General features: G+C 63.8%; 1 protein-coding gene across 5 annotated transcripts in view; it reads left to right on the top strand.

The window, feature by feature from the left end:
• Positions 1-18,563, top strand: part of Kcnt1 (potassium sodium-activated channel subfamily T member 1) — a 55,317-nt gene that overhangs the window by 15,647 nt on the left and 21,107 nt on the right. For 2 of the 5 annotated variants that reach the window (XM_076843028.2, XM_076843026.2), the window contains exons 2-11: positions 4,728-4,769; positions 9,831-9,910; positions 10,372-10,471; positions 12,460-12,516; positions 12,872-12,920; positions 13,550-13,609; positions 13,740-13,814; positions 14,217-14,300; positions 14,897-14,991; positions 16,114-16,294. In XM_076843028.2, the coding sequence (XP_076699143.2) occupies positions 4,728-4,769; positions 9,831-9,910; positions 10,372-10,471; positions 12,460-12,516; positions 12,872-12,920; positions 13,550-13,609; positions 13,740-13,814; positions 14,217-14,300; positions 14,897-14,991; positions 16,114-16,294 (823 nt within the window). The remainder of the gene's footprint in view (positions 1-4,727; positions 4,770-9,830; positions 9,911-10,371; positions 10,472-12,459; positions 12,517-12,871; positions 12,921-13,549; positions 13,610-13,739; positions 13,815-14,216; positions 14,301-14,896; positions 14,992-16,113; positions 16,295-18,563) is intronic. The other 3 variants (XM_076843030.2, XM_076843027.2, XM_076843029.2) reach the window with 2 other exon arrangements.

The following is an 18,563-nucleotide window of genomic DNA, read 5'->3' as shown; positions in this document are numbered from 1 at the left end:
AGGCCTACGGGTAAGGCAGGGGTGGACGTGGACTTAGGCTCTGTGCCAGGTGACAGGCAGTCCCTGCCCTGTCCCACCTGAGGTTGGTCCCCGGTTTGGAGGTGAGCAGGGACAGTCCAGGCAGGTCTGTAGTTCTCTAAAGGCTGAGATGCAGCTGGGGCTCAGGCCCGTGTCCGCAGCCCCCTGGGAGCATCCCCAGGGCCAGCTGCTGGCCTGGTTCCTGGGGCAGCCAGGGTGGTAGAGGCCCTCCCTGGGGCATTGCCAGTTCCTCCCCATCCCTTCTGCAAGCTAGGGTGGGACATGGCACCCCATTTCATGGATGAGGACACTGAGGTGTCATCTGCAGCAATGATTCTTGGCCAGCACCTTGCCTGTGCCAAGAGCCATGCCTGGTGCTGCGGGGGATGAAGATGAATCAGACCTGGCCTGCTGTGGGCACACATCATGGGCACAGAGCCTGCGCTGGGCAGAGGGTGCAGGCCAGGCCGTGGCTGCAGAGTGGGCTTCCTGGGGTGCTGGTCCTTCTGGGAGGAGCAGGAGGAGTTGGCGGGGTCTTCCAGGCAGAGGGAAAGTGAGGGCCAGAGCCTGGGGGGTGCATATCATGGCTGGCGGGGGCTTGGCAGAGGCTGGGCCTGACAGATGGCTAGGCCAAGGGGCCCTGGCCACAGGCTGTCTGGCCCGCCCGCCCACATACCCATTGCCTGCTTCTCGGCAGCCCCTCAGTATTCCCATTTGCCAGAGGAAACTGTTGAGGTTAAGTGTGCAGCCGAGGCTCTTGGGCTGCTAATGGGCAGCTCTTGGGCGGACGGGTGTGAGTGCCGACCAAGGCCCCAGGGGGCCGGTTCCTCCGCCTCCTCTTCCTGGATGCTGGGGGGGCCAGTGACCTCAGGAGTTCTACTCACAGCCAGCCTGGCCCTGGCCAGGGGTGGACTGCAGGGATGGCAGGTTCTGCCCAGGGTGCCTCTGAGCCCACCTCGCAGCATGGGAGCTGGGGCCGCAGGCCACCTCCCCCAGGAAGACCTCCCTCTTTCCCACTCCTGTACTTGGCCTCCCATGAACCAGTGGACCATAAATGCTGACCCTTTTACACTGGCCTCTCTATCCCCCAGAAGACCTCAAGTACAGGGCCTTGTCAGGCTCTTTCTGCAGGGCAGGAGAAGGGAGGGGTCACACCTCTGGGACAGGCCAGCACCCCACTGGCAGCTCTGCAGCCTCCTTCCCTGAGTGCTGGTCACAGGCTGCTTGCCTGCTCTGGAGATGGGCAGTAGGGAGCCAAGGCAGGCTCCTGAGCAGAGGAGGACTTGGCAGATTTGTGCTTTAGGAAGTTTGGTGTAGATTTCAGGCGAGCCCAGAACAGGGAGGAGGGTGCCTGCGGAGTGAGCTGTCGGCTGTAGCTCTTGGGGCTGCCCCATCCTGCATGCCTGGGCCATCTCCAGGGCCATGGAGCCTCGGTCCTCCCCATGGCCTGGAAGGCAGTGAGGCAGAAGGAGGTCTCCACTGTCCCCAGGGGACTTGGCCACAGTGGGCAGAGGTGTCTGCCCCCACGTCCAGTGTGCCCCTGATGCACTGCCCTCTCATAGATGGCTGTCCCTGGAACTGGGTCTGCTGCCTCCGCTTCCCCATCTGGGAGGGGTGGGGGGTGTGAGAAGGCCCCTCCCTCCTTCTAGCACTTTCCCAGGGCTCCAATGAAGGAGGGCTCCTTCTGTCCCCCACCCCACTCCCTGGACCCAGGTGCGGTCTCCCAGCCCCACTCCTGTCCTGAGGCCCCTATGGAGTCCCACCTGCCCCCCCCCCCCGGCCCGGACGCCCTCAGCCCCTCTGAGCCCTCAGGACCAAGGCAGCAGGGCTCAGGAGGGACATGTCCACGCACCAAGGTTGCTGGGCTCAGGTGGGGACAGCCATGGGCAGGCAGGCTGGCCACACCTCAGCTGTGCCCATGTGGACCCAGCAGGAAAGGGGGCGGTGGAGGGGAGGCCGCGGGAGATGTCCCCCTCCCTCAGGCAGATGGTGGGATGCTCAGAGGCTGTGGCCACAGGTGACTAGTCATAGGGGGCAGCAGAGGGCAGGCAAAGGGTCTGAGAGGGCAGTGTCCTGGAAGGCCCTGTGGGGTCCTAGGAGTAGGGCAGACTGAGAGTCTGGGCCCTTGTGGTCTGGAGCTCCCAGAAGGAGTCTTAGGGACCTGGAGCACTGCCAAGGGAGGACCTCTGGAGGAGGGGCCAGGGAGAGGAGCCCTGGAAAAGATGGGGTGTCCCAGGGACAGGTGTGAGAAAGGTCCTAGGTAGAGGGGGAGCGGGTGGGCTGAGGGCCAGAGGAGAGGCTGAGAGCTGGTTGTTGGTGCCCACAGGGGCAGACTCAGGGGCAGGCTGCAGAGACCCGCAGACTTCCACACCAGGGCTCCGTGCAAAGCCCAGGGGTGGGGCCTAGTGTGGGCGAGGATGGGGGCTGGGGGCTGGTGCCGTGCAAAGGCCCTGGCTCAGGGGCCAGGCTAGGGACAGGCTCACGGGGCTGCAGAGTGGTCCCTGCCACTGCCTACCCCTTCCTGTCCCCATGGGACCTTCACTGAGGGCAGGCCCTCTGGGCCTAGCTGGAGAGAGCTCTTCCTACAGAGGACAGACCCTGGGAGATAGCCACTCCTGTGTGCAGGAGGGCTGAGGGCCGGGAGCCTCCCGGCAGGCAGCACTCCAGCCTCTCAGCCCGCTTCCAGCTGGCTGTTTAGATGAACCGGCCACTGCTCCTGGCTGAGTCTGCCCCACAGCAGGACACAGCTTGGCCTCCCCATGGCTTGGTGACTCCCCAGGACAGCCCTGGGCCCTGCCCACCCACCACCTTCCCACCAGCCAGCACCCTCGGGAGCCCTCCCCAGCCCCACTTTGATCCCTTGGGAAGCCGAGCACTCACTTTCCATCCACAGTCTCACCAGGGACACATCTGTGTCGGCCTCCAGCTAGCCCTCTCTGGTCACACAGCCCGACACCTCCACTCCTCCTCTGGTCCTCCCCAGCCCCTATCCTCTGTCCCTGGCTGTCATCGGCTAGCACCTCCTCAGGGCAGGTCCTCAGGCTCCAACGTGGCCCTGTACTCTGTGGTCCAGAACTCCAGGGTTTGTGGTGCCTCAGTGAACAGAGCCCCTGCCCTGCCCAACACCTGCTGCCCTGCAGGTCCAGATGCTCACAGCAGCCAACACCCTCCACCAGCCTGGTTCTGCCCCATGCTACGCAGCACCCTGTCCCTCTCAGCTCCGTGTGTCCCGCTGCCCACCACGCTGGTCTTCCTTATGGCCTTTGAGCACTCCAGCTCTGCACACACCAAGCCTCCACCCAGAGCCCCCCTCTGGTGCTCACCCCTCCACTGTCAGGACAGCTCGTCTTCAGGAGCCCCACACTCGATCCGCCCACCCCTACCCTGTTACTTCCTCTCCCCTAGAGCATGCTGATCTGCTGACCGGGGCTGGTTTATCGTTGACCATAGCCAAACATTGGGGAGGGGTCCCTCATAGATGCGGCTTCTGGCCTTAACTGGTGCATGACTGGGTGGGACGGCCCCTGACTGGGGGGCTTAAGCCACAGAAGTGAGTTTTCTCATGGTTTTAGAGGCTGTGTACATGATCAGGATGTGGGCAGGCTGGTTCCTGAGGCCCTGCCGGCTCACAGGCGCCAGGGCCACGTGGCCATCCCTCTCTGTGTGTCTGTCCTGATCTCTCTGCAGGGTGCTAGTCCTCCTGGATTAGGGCCTACCATGTGACCCATTTCAACCTTTGTGAAGACCTTGTCTCCAAATAGAGTCCCCTGCTGCCTTGTGGGGGTCAGGGCGCAACATGTAAATTCGGGAGAAACAAAACTTAGTCCAGAGTAACTGGTTTCCTTTGCGGACCCTGCTGAGACCTGAGACTTCAGTGCTCCCATGTGCACTCAGTTGATCAGGGAACCCCCCTCCCCTGAAGTCCTTTCTGGGGAGACTGAGACCCCCTGCACCCACACTGCCCAGTCCACATGAAGGTAGAGTTCCACTCCCTCCAGCCTTTGCCCCTGAGCTCCTGTCCAGTATGGACCACACAATTTGGTGGCAGCTCCCACCAGCCAGTCTGGGAAAACCCTGGCCAGCTGCCCAAGTTGGGCTCTGTGCAGGGACTCCTTGACCCCCAAGAAGCCGTCGACCCCCAGTCCCAGCCAGCCCAGTCAAGGAAGCCAAGGGGCAGCGCTGGCCGGCCAAGCCCCAGGTCTCTGGGTGGCAGGGAGTGGAAGAGGAGTCGGGCACCTTGCAGCAAGCCCCGCAGGCCCCTGCACCACCCTGGGCGCTGGCTGCTGCTGCTGCCCTCAGCTTCCTGGGGTGAGGTGCTTCTGACAGGGCTATTCCTGGTGCTGCTGGGCCTGGGCATGCTTAGCGCTGGGCAGAGCACCGCAGGGGCTCCCAGGTGTGTGTTGGCTGAAGGCAAGCCACACTGTCCTCGTGGTTGGCACCCCAATGGGCCCAGCGCAGAGGGTTGCATGTTCTGGCCTCCCTGGTGGGCTGTGCTGTTTCCTGGTACAGAGGTGAGCATACAGAGGTGGCCTGGCTGCCACCCTGCCCCACCCTGCATGCTGGGCCGCCTGCCCTGGCACCTGGCCGTGTGCTGGGGCTCTGCAGGCAGGGTGTATGGCATGGGCATGCCCCACCGCCCCTGGACCTTACCTGGAGCCCAGCCCTCTGTCCACCTGCCTTCTGCACTGATGAGTCTGCTGTGTCCCCAGGCCCCACGTGGAGGATTTCAGCCTGGAGTCCTCCCTCTCTCAGTAAGTGCTTTGTAGGGGAGGGGGCTTTGGGGGACAGATGTGTCCTCACACCCTGGCAGACCAGTCCCCATGGGAGAATACACTCTGCCAGGCCCCTGGCCCTGCAGCTGGGCAGGGCCATGTCTAGCCAGCACAGGGTTGGGGGTGGTCCCTTGCTGAGGAGGCCAGGCTCTCAGGGGCACCCTGGTGCCAGGATGGGACCTGCCATGGTGCCCTACAGGGCAGACGTGAGGATGACCTCGTGCCTGGTCTTAGCCCCCTTAGCTGCCTGTGCAGGTCGAGGTTCCCCAGGAGCCAGGTGGCTTGCAGAAGGGGTGCCCTTCCTGCCACAGCCCAGGCTGGGGCCAGGGGCTCCGCGGCTGCACTTGTGGCTCCCGCTGAGGCTGAGGTCCCATGGTAGGAGGTCCCAAGGTAGGAGTCAGTGCGGCCCCTGGGAAAGCCCTCCCTCCCCCACCCGGTCTGCCTCCCAGTGGGGCCTGTCATTAACAGTTCCATTAACTGGCAGCAGTAACCACCTGCTGCTGTGGCTCTCGCCTGGTACCTCCCACGGGGTTGAGGGCTACAGCCTTGACCCTGGCCTGTCCCCCAGCCTTGCAGCCTTGCACCCTGTGCACCACAGATAACAGGCGAGAGATGGAGGCTGGCCGGCTGGCCCGCTGCCCCGGGCTCTCCCACGCCCCCGTAGGCTGGCCCTGTAGGGTATGACCCTGTGCAGCTGCCCGAGGCTGTGGTCCACACCACTGTCCAGCTGGCCTTGGTCAGAGCAGGTCCCTAGGCCCTGGGAGGCCCAAGGCCAGAACAAAGACCTCGCAGACTCCAGGACAGCAGACTGGTTGGAGGAACAGCCAGGTCATCTGTTAGTTTAGGAAGCCCCTGACCACCCTCCCTGGCCATTTTGGACTCTCCTCCAACCCCAACCCTGTTTCCCAGCTTGGGCTTGCAGGGCCCAGGCCAGGGTAGGCAGGGGCCCCTCTGAGCACTGAGGAAGGATGACCATGAGGCCCCCCACCCCGCCTCAGGCTCTGTGGGGCTGGGGTGTGATAGGGCCCGGCAGTGAACTAACCTGGGACAGCAGGTGGACCTGTGGAGCTAGCCTGGTACCGTGGGTGAGGAACTAGGGGAGCTTAGGTGCCTACCCCATCTTGCTGGCCACACCCAGAGTTGCTGGAAGTTTCCAGGAGGGGTGGGCGGCATGTCACAGTCACGGCTGCCACTGAGGCCCCCACTGGTATCAGGCACGGGGGCACCTGGGTGTCTCTTCCCACCCTGGCCAGCCCTCTGTGCTGCTGTGGGGCACTGCGCAGGACCAGCCTGACCCCAGGCAGCCTGCCTGCCAGCTCCTACACAGCTGTCCACTCCACAGGGCCAGGGCCACACTGCCCTCCCCAGGGCTGGGCTGGCGGTGTGCTGCTCTTCCAGGCTCAAGGCCAAGCTGGGCCTGGGTCCCACCCAGGTCAGTGGGCATGGCCAGTGCTATATGGAGCCAAGCCCACAAATGGGCAGCCTGGAGCCTGAGGAGTCTCAAATGGTGCTGGGTTTCCCAGCTGCCTATGTGGGCACTGTCAGAGTGACGGCACAGGCCTGGGCGCACCCCCTTCTGGGCGCACCCCCCTCTGGGCGCACCTCACTCTGGGCGCACCCCCTCTGGGCTCACCTCCCTCTGGGCTCACCCCCCTCTGGGCTCACCCCCCTCTGGGCTCACCTCCCTCTGGGCTCACCCCCCTCTGGGCTCACCCCCCTCTGGGCTCACCTCCCACTGGGAGCACCTCCCTCTGGGAGTACCCCCCCAGCCCCCCACCCCACCCCGCGCACCTCCCTCTGGGCACACCTCCCTCTGGGCGCATCCCCCTCTGGGAGCACCCCCCTCTGGGAGCACCCCCCTCTGGGAGCACCCCCCTCTGGGCTCACCCCCCTCTGGGCGCACCTCCCTCTGGGCGCACCCCCCTCTGGGCTCACCCCCCTCTGGGCGCACCCCCCTCTGGTGCACCCCCCCTGGGGTCACCCCCCCATCTGGACGCACCCCTCCCTCTGGGTGCACCTCCCACTGGGCTCACTTCCCTCTGGGCTCACCTTCCTCTGGGCTCATCTCCCTCTGGGCTCACCTTCCTCTGGGCTCAGCCCCCTCTGGGCTCAGCCCCCTCTGGGAGCACCCCCCTGGGAGCACCCCCCCTGGGTGCACCTCCCTCTGGGTGCACATCCAGAAGAAGCGGGGACACAGCGCAGGGGCTGATTTTCCCTTCACTGACACGGCACCTTGGCTGCCAGGCGCCCTCGCACAGTGTGGGAGGCAGTTCCTGCCATTGTTCCCACTCCCTGGGGAGGAGGAGAGGAAGCCAGGAGGGCAGGTGAGGAGTGGCCAGGTCTGGCTTTCCAGCAGCCTGGGCCCCCGACTGCAGGCTGTGACCCCAGGATCTCAGAACAAGCCAGCGAGTGCCCGTTGCAGGAGGAGGTGGCCCACAACCCCAGCCAGGCTCCCTCCCCAGGGCTGTCCCTGGCCCTTGGAGGGTCATCAGGGCCCCTGCACGGTCAGCATGCTTTGGAGAAGAAGACAGTTTGGTCTACTGTTTGTGGTGGGGTCAGGAGTGGCGGCCACTGCTCATCACAAATCCAAAGCCAAGCATCATTAATTTCTCTGGCATTGTGGGGCTCCAATTCTGCTGCCTGGTCCCGCGGGTTTCTCTGGCTCCTCATGGTTCTCCATAGGTGGGTGCCGCCCACCCGGAGCCCTGGGGACTGTCTAGACGGATGTCCACAGCTGACTGGGCACTCACCCCCTGAGTGGTGGCCCTGTGTTCTATTCATGGGCGCACCAGAGGCCAGGGTGTGACCAGCTGTGGTCAGCAGGCCTGACCCCCCCCCCCCGGTGCCCAAGCAGGGACACTGCTGCCCGGAAGCCACAGGCAGCCCAGCGCAAGCACGGGTGGGCTTCTCCATTCCCTGACTATGGGACGGAGCAGTGGCTTCATGGTCTTTGCAGGCAGCTGCGTTTGGGGAGCTCAGAACCTGGGGGATCCGAAGGCAGGAGCCGGAGCAGAGCCAGCCCCAGGGGTCAGGACAAGCCAGAGAGGCAGAGAAAGAGCCTGGAGGGCAGAAGACAGGGAGCCAGGAGTGGGGTGGGGGGTGCCCAGAGCTTAGAGGACCCCTGAGCTGTGGTGGGCAAGGCGTCCACCCAAGGAGGATAGACTGGGTGGGCCTCTTGGGCCTGATGGTGGGAGGTCGGAGGTGAGCCTTAGAGAAGCAGGCAGGGCAGGTGGACAAGCAGTAATGTCCCATGAAATGGTGTCCAGCTGTCCAGTGAGACCAGGCAGAGGGCACAGGGTAGACCTGGAGCTGGGGCTCTCAGCTGCACAGAGGGTGGGGGGGCAGCTTTGGAGGAGGTAGGAAGTACCTGGGTCCCAGCCCATCTGGGGGAGGGGAGGGGGTCAGAGCGAGCAGGGTCAGGTCCACATCCGGAGGGTGCAGTCGGTCTCTGTTGCCAGCAACGTACTGCAGACTGATGCATAGTAAAGGAAAGGGGCTTATTTGGCTCGTGGTCTGCTCCAAGGTCCTGGGGCCGCATCTGGTGATGGCTTCTTGCTGGCGGAGCCTGCAGTCAGAGCAGGGCCTGGCGCGGGTGCACCCATGTGTCTGTCTCCCGCTGTCTGCCTCTTCCTCCTGTGAGGCCACCAGGACTCCCTCCTGGGCTCCAGGCTGCTGACCGCGTCCCAGAGCCCACCTCTGAATACCATAGTGGGTTTCAACCCCTGTCCTTTCACCTGTCCCAAACGCCTCTCAGGACGTGGGGGCAGCATGCCCGGGCCAGGCAGTGACATCAGACTCTCCAGCTGCCTCCACAGAGCCCACACCCATTCAGAGGAGAGCTTTCATGGCCCAGCCACCAGGAGAGGCCCCTGCCCATGGTTGATGATGGGGAGTGGGGAGAGGTGGGCACACTGGGCCTGCACTGGCCTCGCCTCCACTGGGGCTGCTGGTGACCTTCTCCACGCAGCAGGACTCTGCCCGTGGGCCCTCGGCCCCGCTGCCCTCCCAGGTCATGACCCTGCTCTGTGCCGAGGTGGGACTGTGTGCCCCACATACACTGTCATCCTACCCACACGCAGTCACCCCACCTGACCCTGCTCTGGAGCAGGGAGGGACTCAGCCTGTGATGGAGGACGCCCAAGGTCATGCTGAGGGAGGTCGTTGCCCAGCACCACAGGGGCATGGCCGCTGGGGGACAGGCCATCCCCACCCCAGCTGCAGGAAGCCCGGCTCTAGCCCCGCTCGTCATCCTTGGAGTGACTGTTGGCGGTTCACCTCGGTGGGACATGGAGCCCCAACGGGGCGCGAACTCCAGCAGAGCTGGGCACAGAGAGCCGGGCAGTAGCTGTCGCCATCGGACTCCATGTTACTCCCAGAGACCAGATGGGGCCAGCAGTGAGTGGGCCTTGTGCTGGCGCCCTCTGGCACCCTCAGGCCACTCCCACTGGGTCCACTGTGGTCTGTTCTCAGGATGCAGAGAGCCCATGCTGGGCAGAGGGCTTGGAGACGGGCCCGTAGGCAGTCATGTGTGTAAGTGACGGGGGCCTGGGGACCAATGGCCAGGGGCTGCAGGGGAGCCCAAGGGAAGGGGCCTGTGCTAGGGGGTTCCGCTGCTGGCCTGCAGGACAGCTCAGGCCTGACTGCTGCCTGTGGCCCTCCTGGCCCGACTGCCTGAGTTTCACGCTGCTTTGAGCAGTGGTCTTAGAACCCAGCCACCAGAGGCCACCAGACCATGAATGGCCATCAGCTTCCGGGTACTCTGTATAGGTCCTGGGGTGTGTTTTGAGCTCTGTGTGCCCAAAGCCCAGTGGGTGCCATAGCCTGAGCCTCCTTGGGGCCCACAGGCCCTGGACGCTGAGCAGGCGGTGGCTTGTGGCCCTTGTGTGCTGGGGGAGGCACGGGGAAGGCTGTGATAGGTGGCTTCCTGGGTCCAAGGTGGGCGTGCCTCTCAGTCCTGCAGCTTGGGACAAGTCAGTGGGGCTTGGGGCTGCCTCCCCGCCAGGCTCCCGCTGGCTGCCACCGTCCCCTCTCCTGCCCCAGGGTCCAGGTGGAGTTCTACGTGAACGAGAACACATTCAAGGAGCGGCTCAAACTGTTCTTCATCAAAAACCAAAGATCCAGTGAGTGGGGGTTGGGCGCTCCCAGGCAGGAGGGGAGGGGCCCCAGAGGAAGCCAGTGTGGCTGGGACTGTGTCTCTGAGCAATGGGCGCGGGGGGCATTCCCTCTGCCTAAGAGTCGCACATCTCTTGGGAGCCGTGTGGGATTTGTGGGGACACTGCCCCATCTGCTGGACACCAGGTTGGGCTGGGCTGGGCCTTCTCCATGCAGGCCCCTGCTGACTCCTTCCCAGCTTCAGGACTGGCCACCCTGGGCCTCCCAGGGAGTCAGAGAGGGGCTCCGAGGTTACGTGTGTGGGCTCCAGGCCCCCCTGCCACGGAGGGGCAGCCTCAGGAAACCCCCTGGGCCCTGACTCCACTTCTGTGCAGTGGGCACATGGTGCCTCCTGAAGGGGCCCGGGTGGGGCCTCCAGGGTGGAGCTATTGGAGGGGCTGCAGGCCTGCCTGACGTCTGCCTCCCCCAGGCTTGAGGATCCGGCTGTTCAACTTCTCCCTGAAGCTCCTCACCTGCCTGCTCTACATCATCCGGGTCCTGCTGGACAACCCGGCCCTGGGCATCGGATGGTGGGTGTGACCCGTGGGGCTGGAGGAAGAAGGGGTCCTGGGCCCTGGGGGGACTGCACCCAGCACCCAGCCTGGCCTCTAGGAAGCCCCGTGCCCAGTCAAAGCCATGCCCAGTATGCTGCCCAAGCTCAGCGTGGGGAGAGGGACCCCCAGGCTGGAGCTGCATGTGTGGCTGCCCATAGACCCAGAAGGTACAGGGAGCCTGGAGGGTCCAGGTGCCCCCTTCATGAGAGGGGGTCTTCACGCTCACTCCAGGAGGGTCCCAGCCTCTGGGGGAGCCCCCTGCAGCAGGATGCAAACTGGCTAGGGCTTTGGCCCCTCTCTGAGGCTCCACCTGACCCTCCTGGCCCACGGCGTCCTCTTCCTGGGTCACTCCTTCACCGTCAGGGCAGGCGTATTCTGGCCATGTTGAGGAAGAGTCACCTGCAGACTGCAGGAGCCTTTCGAGGAATGGGGGGGACTTCTCTGAAGGTTTCTGTGTGGTCCTCCTGCTCCCCGCTGCTGCTGAGTCCCAGCCCCGATTCTTGTGGGGCGCATCATTTTCTTCCCTGGAAGCTGCTGGATCTCTGCTTAGGGATGCGTGGGTCAGGCTCTGTCTCATTTCTGGGTTGGCCCAGCAGCCCTCAGTGCCGGATTGTCTTGAATAATGTCCTTGGAGACTGCCTCCCCTTGGTCACTGGCTCTGGGTCCTCTCAGGCTCCTCAGTGTAGGCGTCCCTAACTGTGGGGGTCTTGGAAGCTGAGCCGGGAAGGAGCCGGCCCTGGAGGCTGTCTGTGTACAGACCTGCTCTCCACCTTCCTTTTCATCCGTCACCCACTATTTAATAGGAGTTGGCATGCCCAGGCCGGAGACCCTCACCCATAGCTGAGAACAAACCCCTGTGGTTGTCCGGGTCAGGGGAGGGCAGAACCCACCACAGCAGTTGAGGAGGAGCAACAGGGGTTCTGACTGACTCTCCAACCACCTTTCTGGGTCTATCTCACCTTCTCCAAGTCCCGGGAGCTCCTGGGCCTCTGGTCCCCTTCCCCAGAAGGCCCAGTGTGTGGTGTTCATCACCCATCCCTAGCACAGCGCCTGGCATGTGGGTGGTGGTGGGAGGAGGGTGAGTGGGTGGTGGGCAGGCAGACAGACGGTGAGGAGGTCACGGGTTGATGTCTGGATGGATGGGCAGATGATGGCGGGGTGGAGGGCTGGATAGATGGAAGGTGGGTGGGTGGACAGAGGTAAGAGGGTGGCTGGGGCAGACGCACGGGTGGATCCCAGGTGAGAACGTGAGTGGGTGGATAAAGGGATGGATGCTGACGAGAGACAGGCCAGCAGATGTTGGGTGAAAGGGCCGGAGGTAGAGGAGTGGTGGACAATGGATGGCCTCGAATCTGCCTCAACCCTGGTGAGTTTCTGGAGGGAAGTAGGTCAGGAAAGAGGTGGGGGTCCCCTCTCATAGGCTCAGAAGCAACGAACTGGCATGCAAGCTGTGCCCTGCCTGCCAACTGTGCCCTGCCATCGCCAGCCAGCTGATCCCAGGTGACACTTGTCCTCTTGGACAAGGTGACACTTGGACACACTTGTCCTCCAGAATGGCTTAGGGCCCTGCACTGGTGAGCCAGCCCCTTGGGTCAGGAGCCTTGTCCCCACTGAGCCTCATCCAGCCTTATTTGTGGCGGCTTGGCCTCAGGAGGCCTGGAGGGCCCCTGGTTCTGCCTCTGGCTGTGTGGGACCTTCCAGGGAGTGTGTGACAATGCAGAGTCCCTGGCTATCTCCTGCCAGAGTCTCACTGTCAGCCCAGATCCCAGGTGAGGGTGTGGTCTGTCAAGCAGAGCCCACACGTCATCCCTGCAGGGTCTCTGCCAAAATTCTAGAGCTCTGGCACCCCTCAGTACATGGGACTGGGTCCCCTTCCCATGTACCCTGAGCCCATGGCAGCCCAAGGAGGGCCTTGGGGTTGGCCGGAGGCCCTGTGGCCAGGCCAGCTCTCTGTCTGTCTGCAGCTGGGGCTGTGTGAAGCAGAAGTACACCTTCAATGGCTCCTCCTCTGAGATCAACTGGTGAGTTCCTGCTGCTCCTGTTTGCCAGGGTCAGGGGACAGGGGGTGGACATGGTGAGTGTGGATGGCGTTCACACTGCCTAGCCTCTGAGGGCAATGGCCAGCCTCAGCCTGAATGCTGCCCAGGGTCCCTGCAGACACATTCAGCTGCCCTCTAGACCCTGGCTGGGATCAGTGCTGGGGATGTCCCCTTCAGAGGGGTTCAACGTGGTTCCCCAGCTAGTCTCTGCCTCTGGCTGTGGGGCCCCCACTGCCTCTGAGATGTTCTTCCTGAGCCTGTCTGGGCTGGGCCCAGAGGCAAGGGGGACACTGATGTGCTGCACCCTGCCCAAGGCTCACCTCCCTTCTCTCCCCAGGGCCCCAATCCTGTGGGTGGAGAGGAAGATGGCTCTGTGGGCGATTCAGGTGAGAGTGCCCACCTGCCCCTCTCCCCACAGCAGAGGGCAGCCGTTACAGGAGCGGGGCTGGGGAGCACTCGGGACCCACCCAGGGACTGCTGGGCGCACCCCCCTCCGTTTCCTGTTGGAACCTCTCCCTCCTGCTGACCCCTCAAGCTTGCTGTCTCCCTAGGGGATGCAAGGGAGGGAGGGTAGGTGGCCCAGGCCAGCTCTTGGGGGTCTCCCCAGCCCTGCCACTGCTCAGTTCTCTGGGTGGTGGCACTGGCTCATGACTGGATGCTTGGCCTCCCCAGAGAGGGCCTCAGGCCCCACTTCACAGGCTCAGAGAGGCTGTGTCTGGAGCAGGCTCCGCCCAGCCCAGCCCCTCCCTGGCAGACTGCCAGCAAGCCCTGCCCTGTCCCACCATCTCAGAGCCCCCCACGTGGCCCTCATGGCCCACCTCCACCTCCTGGGGCAGCAGCATGACCGCTCTCCATGGTCCCTGCCCCTCAGGCTGGCCCCTGGTCAGGAGCCTGTCCAAAGCCCATGGCCTTGTGCACACGTACACACAAAGGGTGCTCGTCCAGAGACCCGCGTGGCCTGCCCCTGCCTCAGACCCCAGACCCAGGTCTGCTCCTTGTGCCTCTCTCCTCTCAGGTCATCGTGGCCACAATAAGCTTCCTGGAGACCATGCTCCTCATCTACCTCAGCTACAAAGTAGGTCCCCACCATCCTGTTCCTCCCCACTCCTGCCCCAGCACCACTCCCTGACCTCCCAGGCTGCCCTTGCACCGTCCCTGTCCTCTGTCCTACCTGCACCAGCTCTGAAGCCCCCTTTGACCCCCAGGGCAACATCTGGGAGCAGATCATCCGAGTGTCCTTCATCCTAGAGATGGTCAACACCCTGCCCTTCATCATCACGGTGGGTGAGCCCCAATCCCACCCCTCCCCCAGTGGTCCCAGCCCCTACCCACCTCCCCCAGGGGCCTCCAGACCTGCCCCCCCAGGGGCCTCCAGTCCTGCCCCCCCAGGGGCCTCCAGACCTGCCCCCCCCAAGGGCCTCCAGTCCTGCCCCCCCAGGGGCCTCCAGACCTGCCCCCCCCCAAGGGCCTCCAGTCCTGTCCCCCCAGGGGCCTCCAGTCCTGCCCCCCCAGGGGCCTCCAGTCCTGCCCCCCCAGGGGCCTCCAGACCTGCCCCCCCAAGGGCCTCCAGTCCTGCCCCCCCAGGGGCCTCCAGTCCTGCCCCCCCAGGGGCCTCCAGTCCTGCCCCCCCAGGGGCCTCCAGTCCTGCCCTCTCCCTCCCCAGCCCCGCTGTCTCCCCACAGATCTTCTGGCCGCCGCTGCGGAACCTGTTCATCCCGGTGTTCCTCAACTGCTGGCTGGCCAAGCACGCACTGGAGAATATGATCGTAAGCAAGAGCCAGACCCCTGCCCACCTGCAGAGGCAACTTGCCATACCCAGCCCCAGGGCCACCAGGCTGCCTGCCAGGAGGCCATGTGACCAACAGGAACATCTGTCACTGTGACCTGCCCCCGTCAATGTCTGGGAACAGAGCTTCTCCTGACCTGGGAAAGGTCTGGGGAGGAAATGGGGCCATGGGCAGTAGCAAGCAGGCCTACGTGGGACCAGCCACCAATCCTGGGTCACAGGCACTGGGACCACGAGAACCAAGACTATGAGAACCAAGACCGTGAGCTCTGGGCCCACGAGAAAACTGGGCTGCAGGCAGCCTGCTGAGAGTCTAGGGAGGTCAGCCTCTGTGCCCCCAGGCCTGCCCCCGCCGCCAGGCCCCCAGACTCACAGGCCTCAGCCCTCCTGGGGCACAGGGGGGCGGGGGTGCTCCTGAGAGAGGAAGCGAGGTCAGTGGCCTGCCCAAGTCCAGGCTGCCCTGTGGCCCTCGCCCAGGGGAGGTGTGGCCAGGCCACTGGCTTTGCAGCCTGCTTCTTGTTTATCTGCTCTGGCCGGGGACCGAGCCCTGACCACTGACAGCCGCATCCTCCACAGAACGACTTCCACCGTGCCATCCTGAGGACCCAGTCGGCCATGTTCAACCAGGTCCTGATCCTCTTCTGCACCCTGCTGTGCCTCGTGTTCACGGGGTGAGCCTTGGGCATTGAGGGCCACCCAGCAGCCAGGGACAATGTGCTCCTGGGCAGAGAGGCAGTGACAGCTCAGGGCACAGAGCCAGGCTCTGGGGTCAAGGTCTGGGGCAGGGGGTGGCTTAGCTGGCTGGCACGGAGGTCCAGGAGTAGCCCTGAGCCCATGTCCCCATGAGCAAACCCCTAAGTCCAGCTCCCCCAAGGCCCAGGACTCTGGGATCTGGCTTCCTGGTCCATTCCTTGGGCTCTGAAGCTGGGACTAGCCCTCAAGTGGGATGGGACCTTTGGCCTGAGGCCACCCTGAGAGCAGAGGCCAGGCCAGGGCAGGGGCTTGGAGGGTTCTCCTGGAACTGAGCCTCCAGCCACTTGGGTAGATTTGCTGGCCTCCTACACCCACCTGTGCTCTGGCCCTGTTATGGATCCTGGAGAGGCCCTGTTACCACTTGCTATCCCCCAGGCCCTGGGCAGAGGGTGCCCTGTGCTCTCTGCCCTCCCTCCCCTGCACCCCACCCACAACACACAGACCTCAGAGGATCTGGAACAGATGTCCAAGGCTACAGAGTCTAGGGTGACTCAGGGTGAGTCTCCTCCCAGCAGCCCTGTGTCACCCAGCTGTCTACCCCAGGGTCTGAGCACCGGCTGTGCCAACATCGTGGGACCAGGGAGTGACCCCAGGCCCTGCCCAATAGACCCCCAGTTGAGCATAGGAAGGAGGTGTCCAGCTCTGTGCAGGGAAGGGCCTAGGAAGCAACCCCTCATGTCGAGGGTCCTACGCAGCCCCAGTCCACACAGGAGGCCCCAGCTCCACATTCCTGCTCCCTGTGGGCTCCTGGGCCTGGGAAGAGCTGTTGGGCAGGAAGGGAGTCAGATTTGAACCAAGGTGGTGCCAGGGCTGGTTCAGGGGCCATCCAGGGCCTAGAGGGATCAAAAGTGCCCACCAGTGTCAGGCTAGGAGACGCTTCAGCAGGGCTGGGAACAGATGGGTGGTCTGGGAGCCCAAGAGTGCTGAGCTGTGCCCCAGACTGAGACTTGGACTCAGCGTCAGGAGACGGGGTCCACCAGAGCCCAGGGTACCCAGGCTGGAGCCCAGCCCTTGGTGGCCCAGCAGTGCCCGTCCCCTAGGACCTGTGGCATCCAGCACCTGGAGCGAGCTGGCGAGAACCTGAACCTGCTCACCTCCTTCTACTTCTGCATCGTCACCTTCTCCACGGTGGGCTATGGCGATGTGACGCCCAAGATCTGGCCGTCCCAGTTCCTGGTGGTCATCATGATTGGCGTGGCCCTGGTGGTGCTCCCACTGCAGGTTGGTCCCCAGCCTCAGAGACGCGGGACTGTGGCATGGGCACCAGGGTGGTCAACCCTTGGAGGGCCACAAGGCCAGGGCGGGTGACACCTGCGGAGGGCAGGCCTGGCCAGGGCCTCCTGTGGAGTATGGTGGTGAGCCGCAGTGCAGCCGAGCGGGCTCTTCCTTCTGGGAAGACAGGGGATTTTTTGGTGCTAGGGTGACCCCCCCTGGGAGCAGTACAGAGGCAGAGGTGGACAGTCAGTGTGGACAGTCACCTGTTGGCTACCCACAGTCCTGCATGGCAGCAGTGGTCAGGACCGTGAGGGGCACCTGGAAGGGCCACTGCTGACCCTGAGCTTGACCCTCAGCCCTGGCCAGCTCTCTGCTTGTGGTTCCGAGCCCCCATCCCCAGCCAGAAGCCCTCTGCTTTTCCCAGTAGGCTACGAGGAAGGCCTACTATGTGCTGGGGACACCTAACACCAGGCCCCTTACAGCAGTCTGGGCATGTGACCCTTCCCCTCCAGGTGTCTGAGGCAGAGTCCCTACTGGCCAGGCAGTGCTGGGTCCTCCCCACCTCCATCTGAGACGATGCAGGGCATAGGCTGCATTCTAAGCTGTAGTCATTTTATGGTCCACTGATGTCCACTGAGGTGGCCTCTCTTCATCTGCTCATTGACTGCTTGGGTTTCTGCTGACCCTGCACTTTCCATAGGGGGCTCTGCTGCCCTGCAGACTCCCTGGCCTGCCCTCTGGAAGCACAGAGCCCTCTGTCCGTGACCTCTGCCCTCTCTTGGTTGGGAGCTCCCCCCTCGTACTGACCGTCTGGATTCTACTGTGGTCAAATGTCCTGATCTTTCTTTTATGGCTTGTTTTCCTTTCTTGTCTGAAAAGACCATGTCCCTCCTCAGTCATGGATATTTCCTTCTGAGAGGTGGAGGTTGCGTCTTGCTGCAGCGGGAGCAGGGGCAGGCCTGTGCCAGCCAATCCCCAGGCTCATCCCCCCACACCACGCACCTGGACGGCCGCTCTCCTGGAGGGCGCCCCACCCTGCCCACAGCCCCTGGGCTCACTGCTCCTCCTTGTAAGATTTCTAGTTTGATCCATGAGGCCTGCCGCCCTGCCCTGGTCTGGGGTCTCTGCCAGGACCCGTGGGATGGGCTTGGATCGCTCCTGCAGACCCACGCCGCCTCTGCCAGCTCTAACGTGACCCTCGCTCTCGCTGCCAGCGTAGGGAGTATCTCCAGGGAGCTCATAGAGGTCACTGGTCACTGGTTCATGTGGAAGAAAATATGGTCCCTGAATAGGGAGCACTGGTGGCTTCCCGCCCAACCCTGCTGCCTTGAAGCCCAGCCCCTGCCGGCCAGGCCCAGGACAGTGTGCGGCTGGAGAAGGGGCGGCTGCCCCACTGAGCCGACCTTGGTGAAGCACTCCAAGTCATCCCCAGGGCCACCCCTGGCATCTGGTGTGGGCAGGTGTCCTCCCTTCCTGTCCTCGAGTGCCAGGAGTGGGCTTAGCGATGCTTCTTCCTAGTCCTGTAAATGTCCCTGCTGTGAAGTCACCCGGAGCCTTCTTTTCTAGGGGACAGGGGTACCAGGGATGGAACCAGGGCTTGGTGTGACCAGGCAAGCCCTCCACCACTGGGCTGTACCCCCAGCCCTCTTGAGCCTCACAGAGGCCAGAGGTGCCATGGACAGGCCAGACCCTGGGGTCTCCAGGTCTGTTCCAACAGATGGCCACACCACAGGCTTAAAACAACAAGCCTGCTCCACAGTTCTGGAGGCCACAGTCCAAACCAAGGGGTCAGCAGGCTGCTCCTGTGGCTGCAGGGAGGATGGACTCAGGCCCCAGACTGGGTAGCAGGATGCCCTGCTTCTCACAGGGCTAAGGGTGACCAGGACCACGGTGCTGCTGACCTCGCCATCTGCACAGCCTCCTGCCCCTTCCTGCTGCCCCTGGGAAGACTAGGGGTCCTGTTAGTGGACAGGGTGGTCCTGGTGCCTTTGGAACAGGACTTGCTGGTGGAGGCCCTGGGGAGGGGCGGTGGTGCTGCTGGTGGCCATCACAAGCCTCCCTCCAGAGCTCAGGGACAGCTGTCATCTGCCGGAGCTGCTCTGCAGGCTCAGGTCCCATGTTGTCGGGCATCAGTGTCAGGCTCATGGGCACCACAGCAAACCGCCGGACAGACAGCTGGACAACAGGAAGTCACTGTCCTGGAGGCAGATCTGCATGCAGGTGTGGGCGGGGCTGGTGCCCCTGCTGCCCGAGGCCTCCACAGACCTGGTGCCCT

This window comes from Callospermophilus lateralis, chromosome 2 (genome assembly GCF_048772815.1).
Source record: "Callospermophilus lateralis isolate mCalLat2 chromosome 2, mCalLat2.hap1, whole genome shotgun sequence".
Taxonomy (NCBI): Eukaryota; Metazoa; Chordata; class Mammalia; order Rodentia; family Sciuridae; genus Callospermophilus; species Callospermophilus lateralis.
The sequence above is the reverse complement of the archived record's forward strand: the minus strand, read 5'-3'. Positions and strand labels throughout refer to the sequence as shown.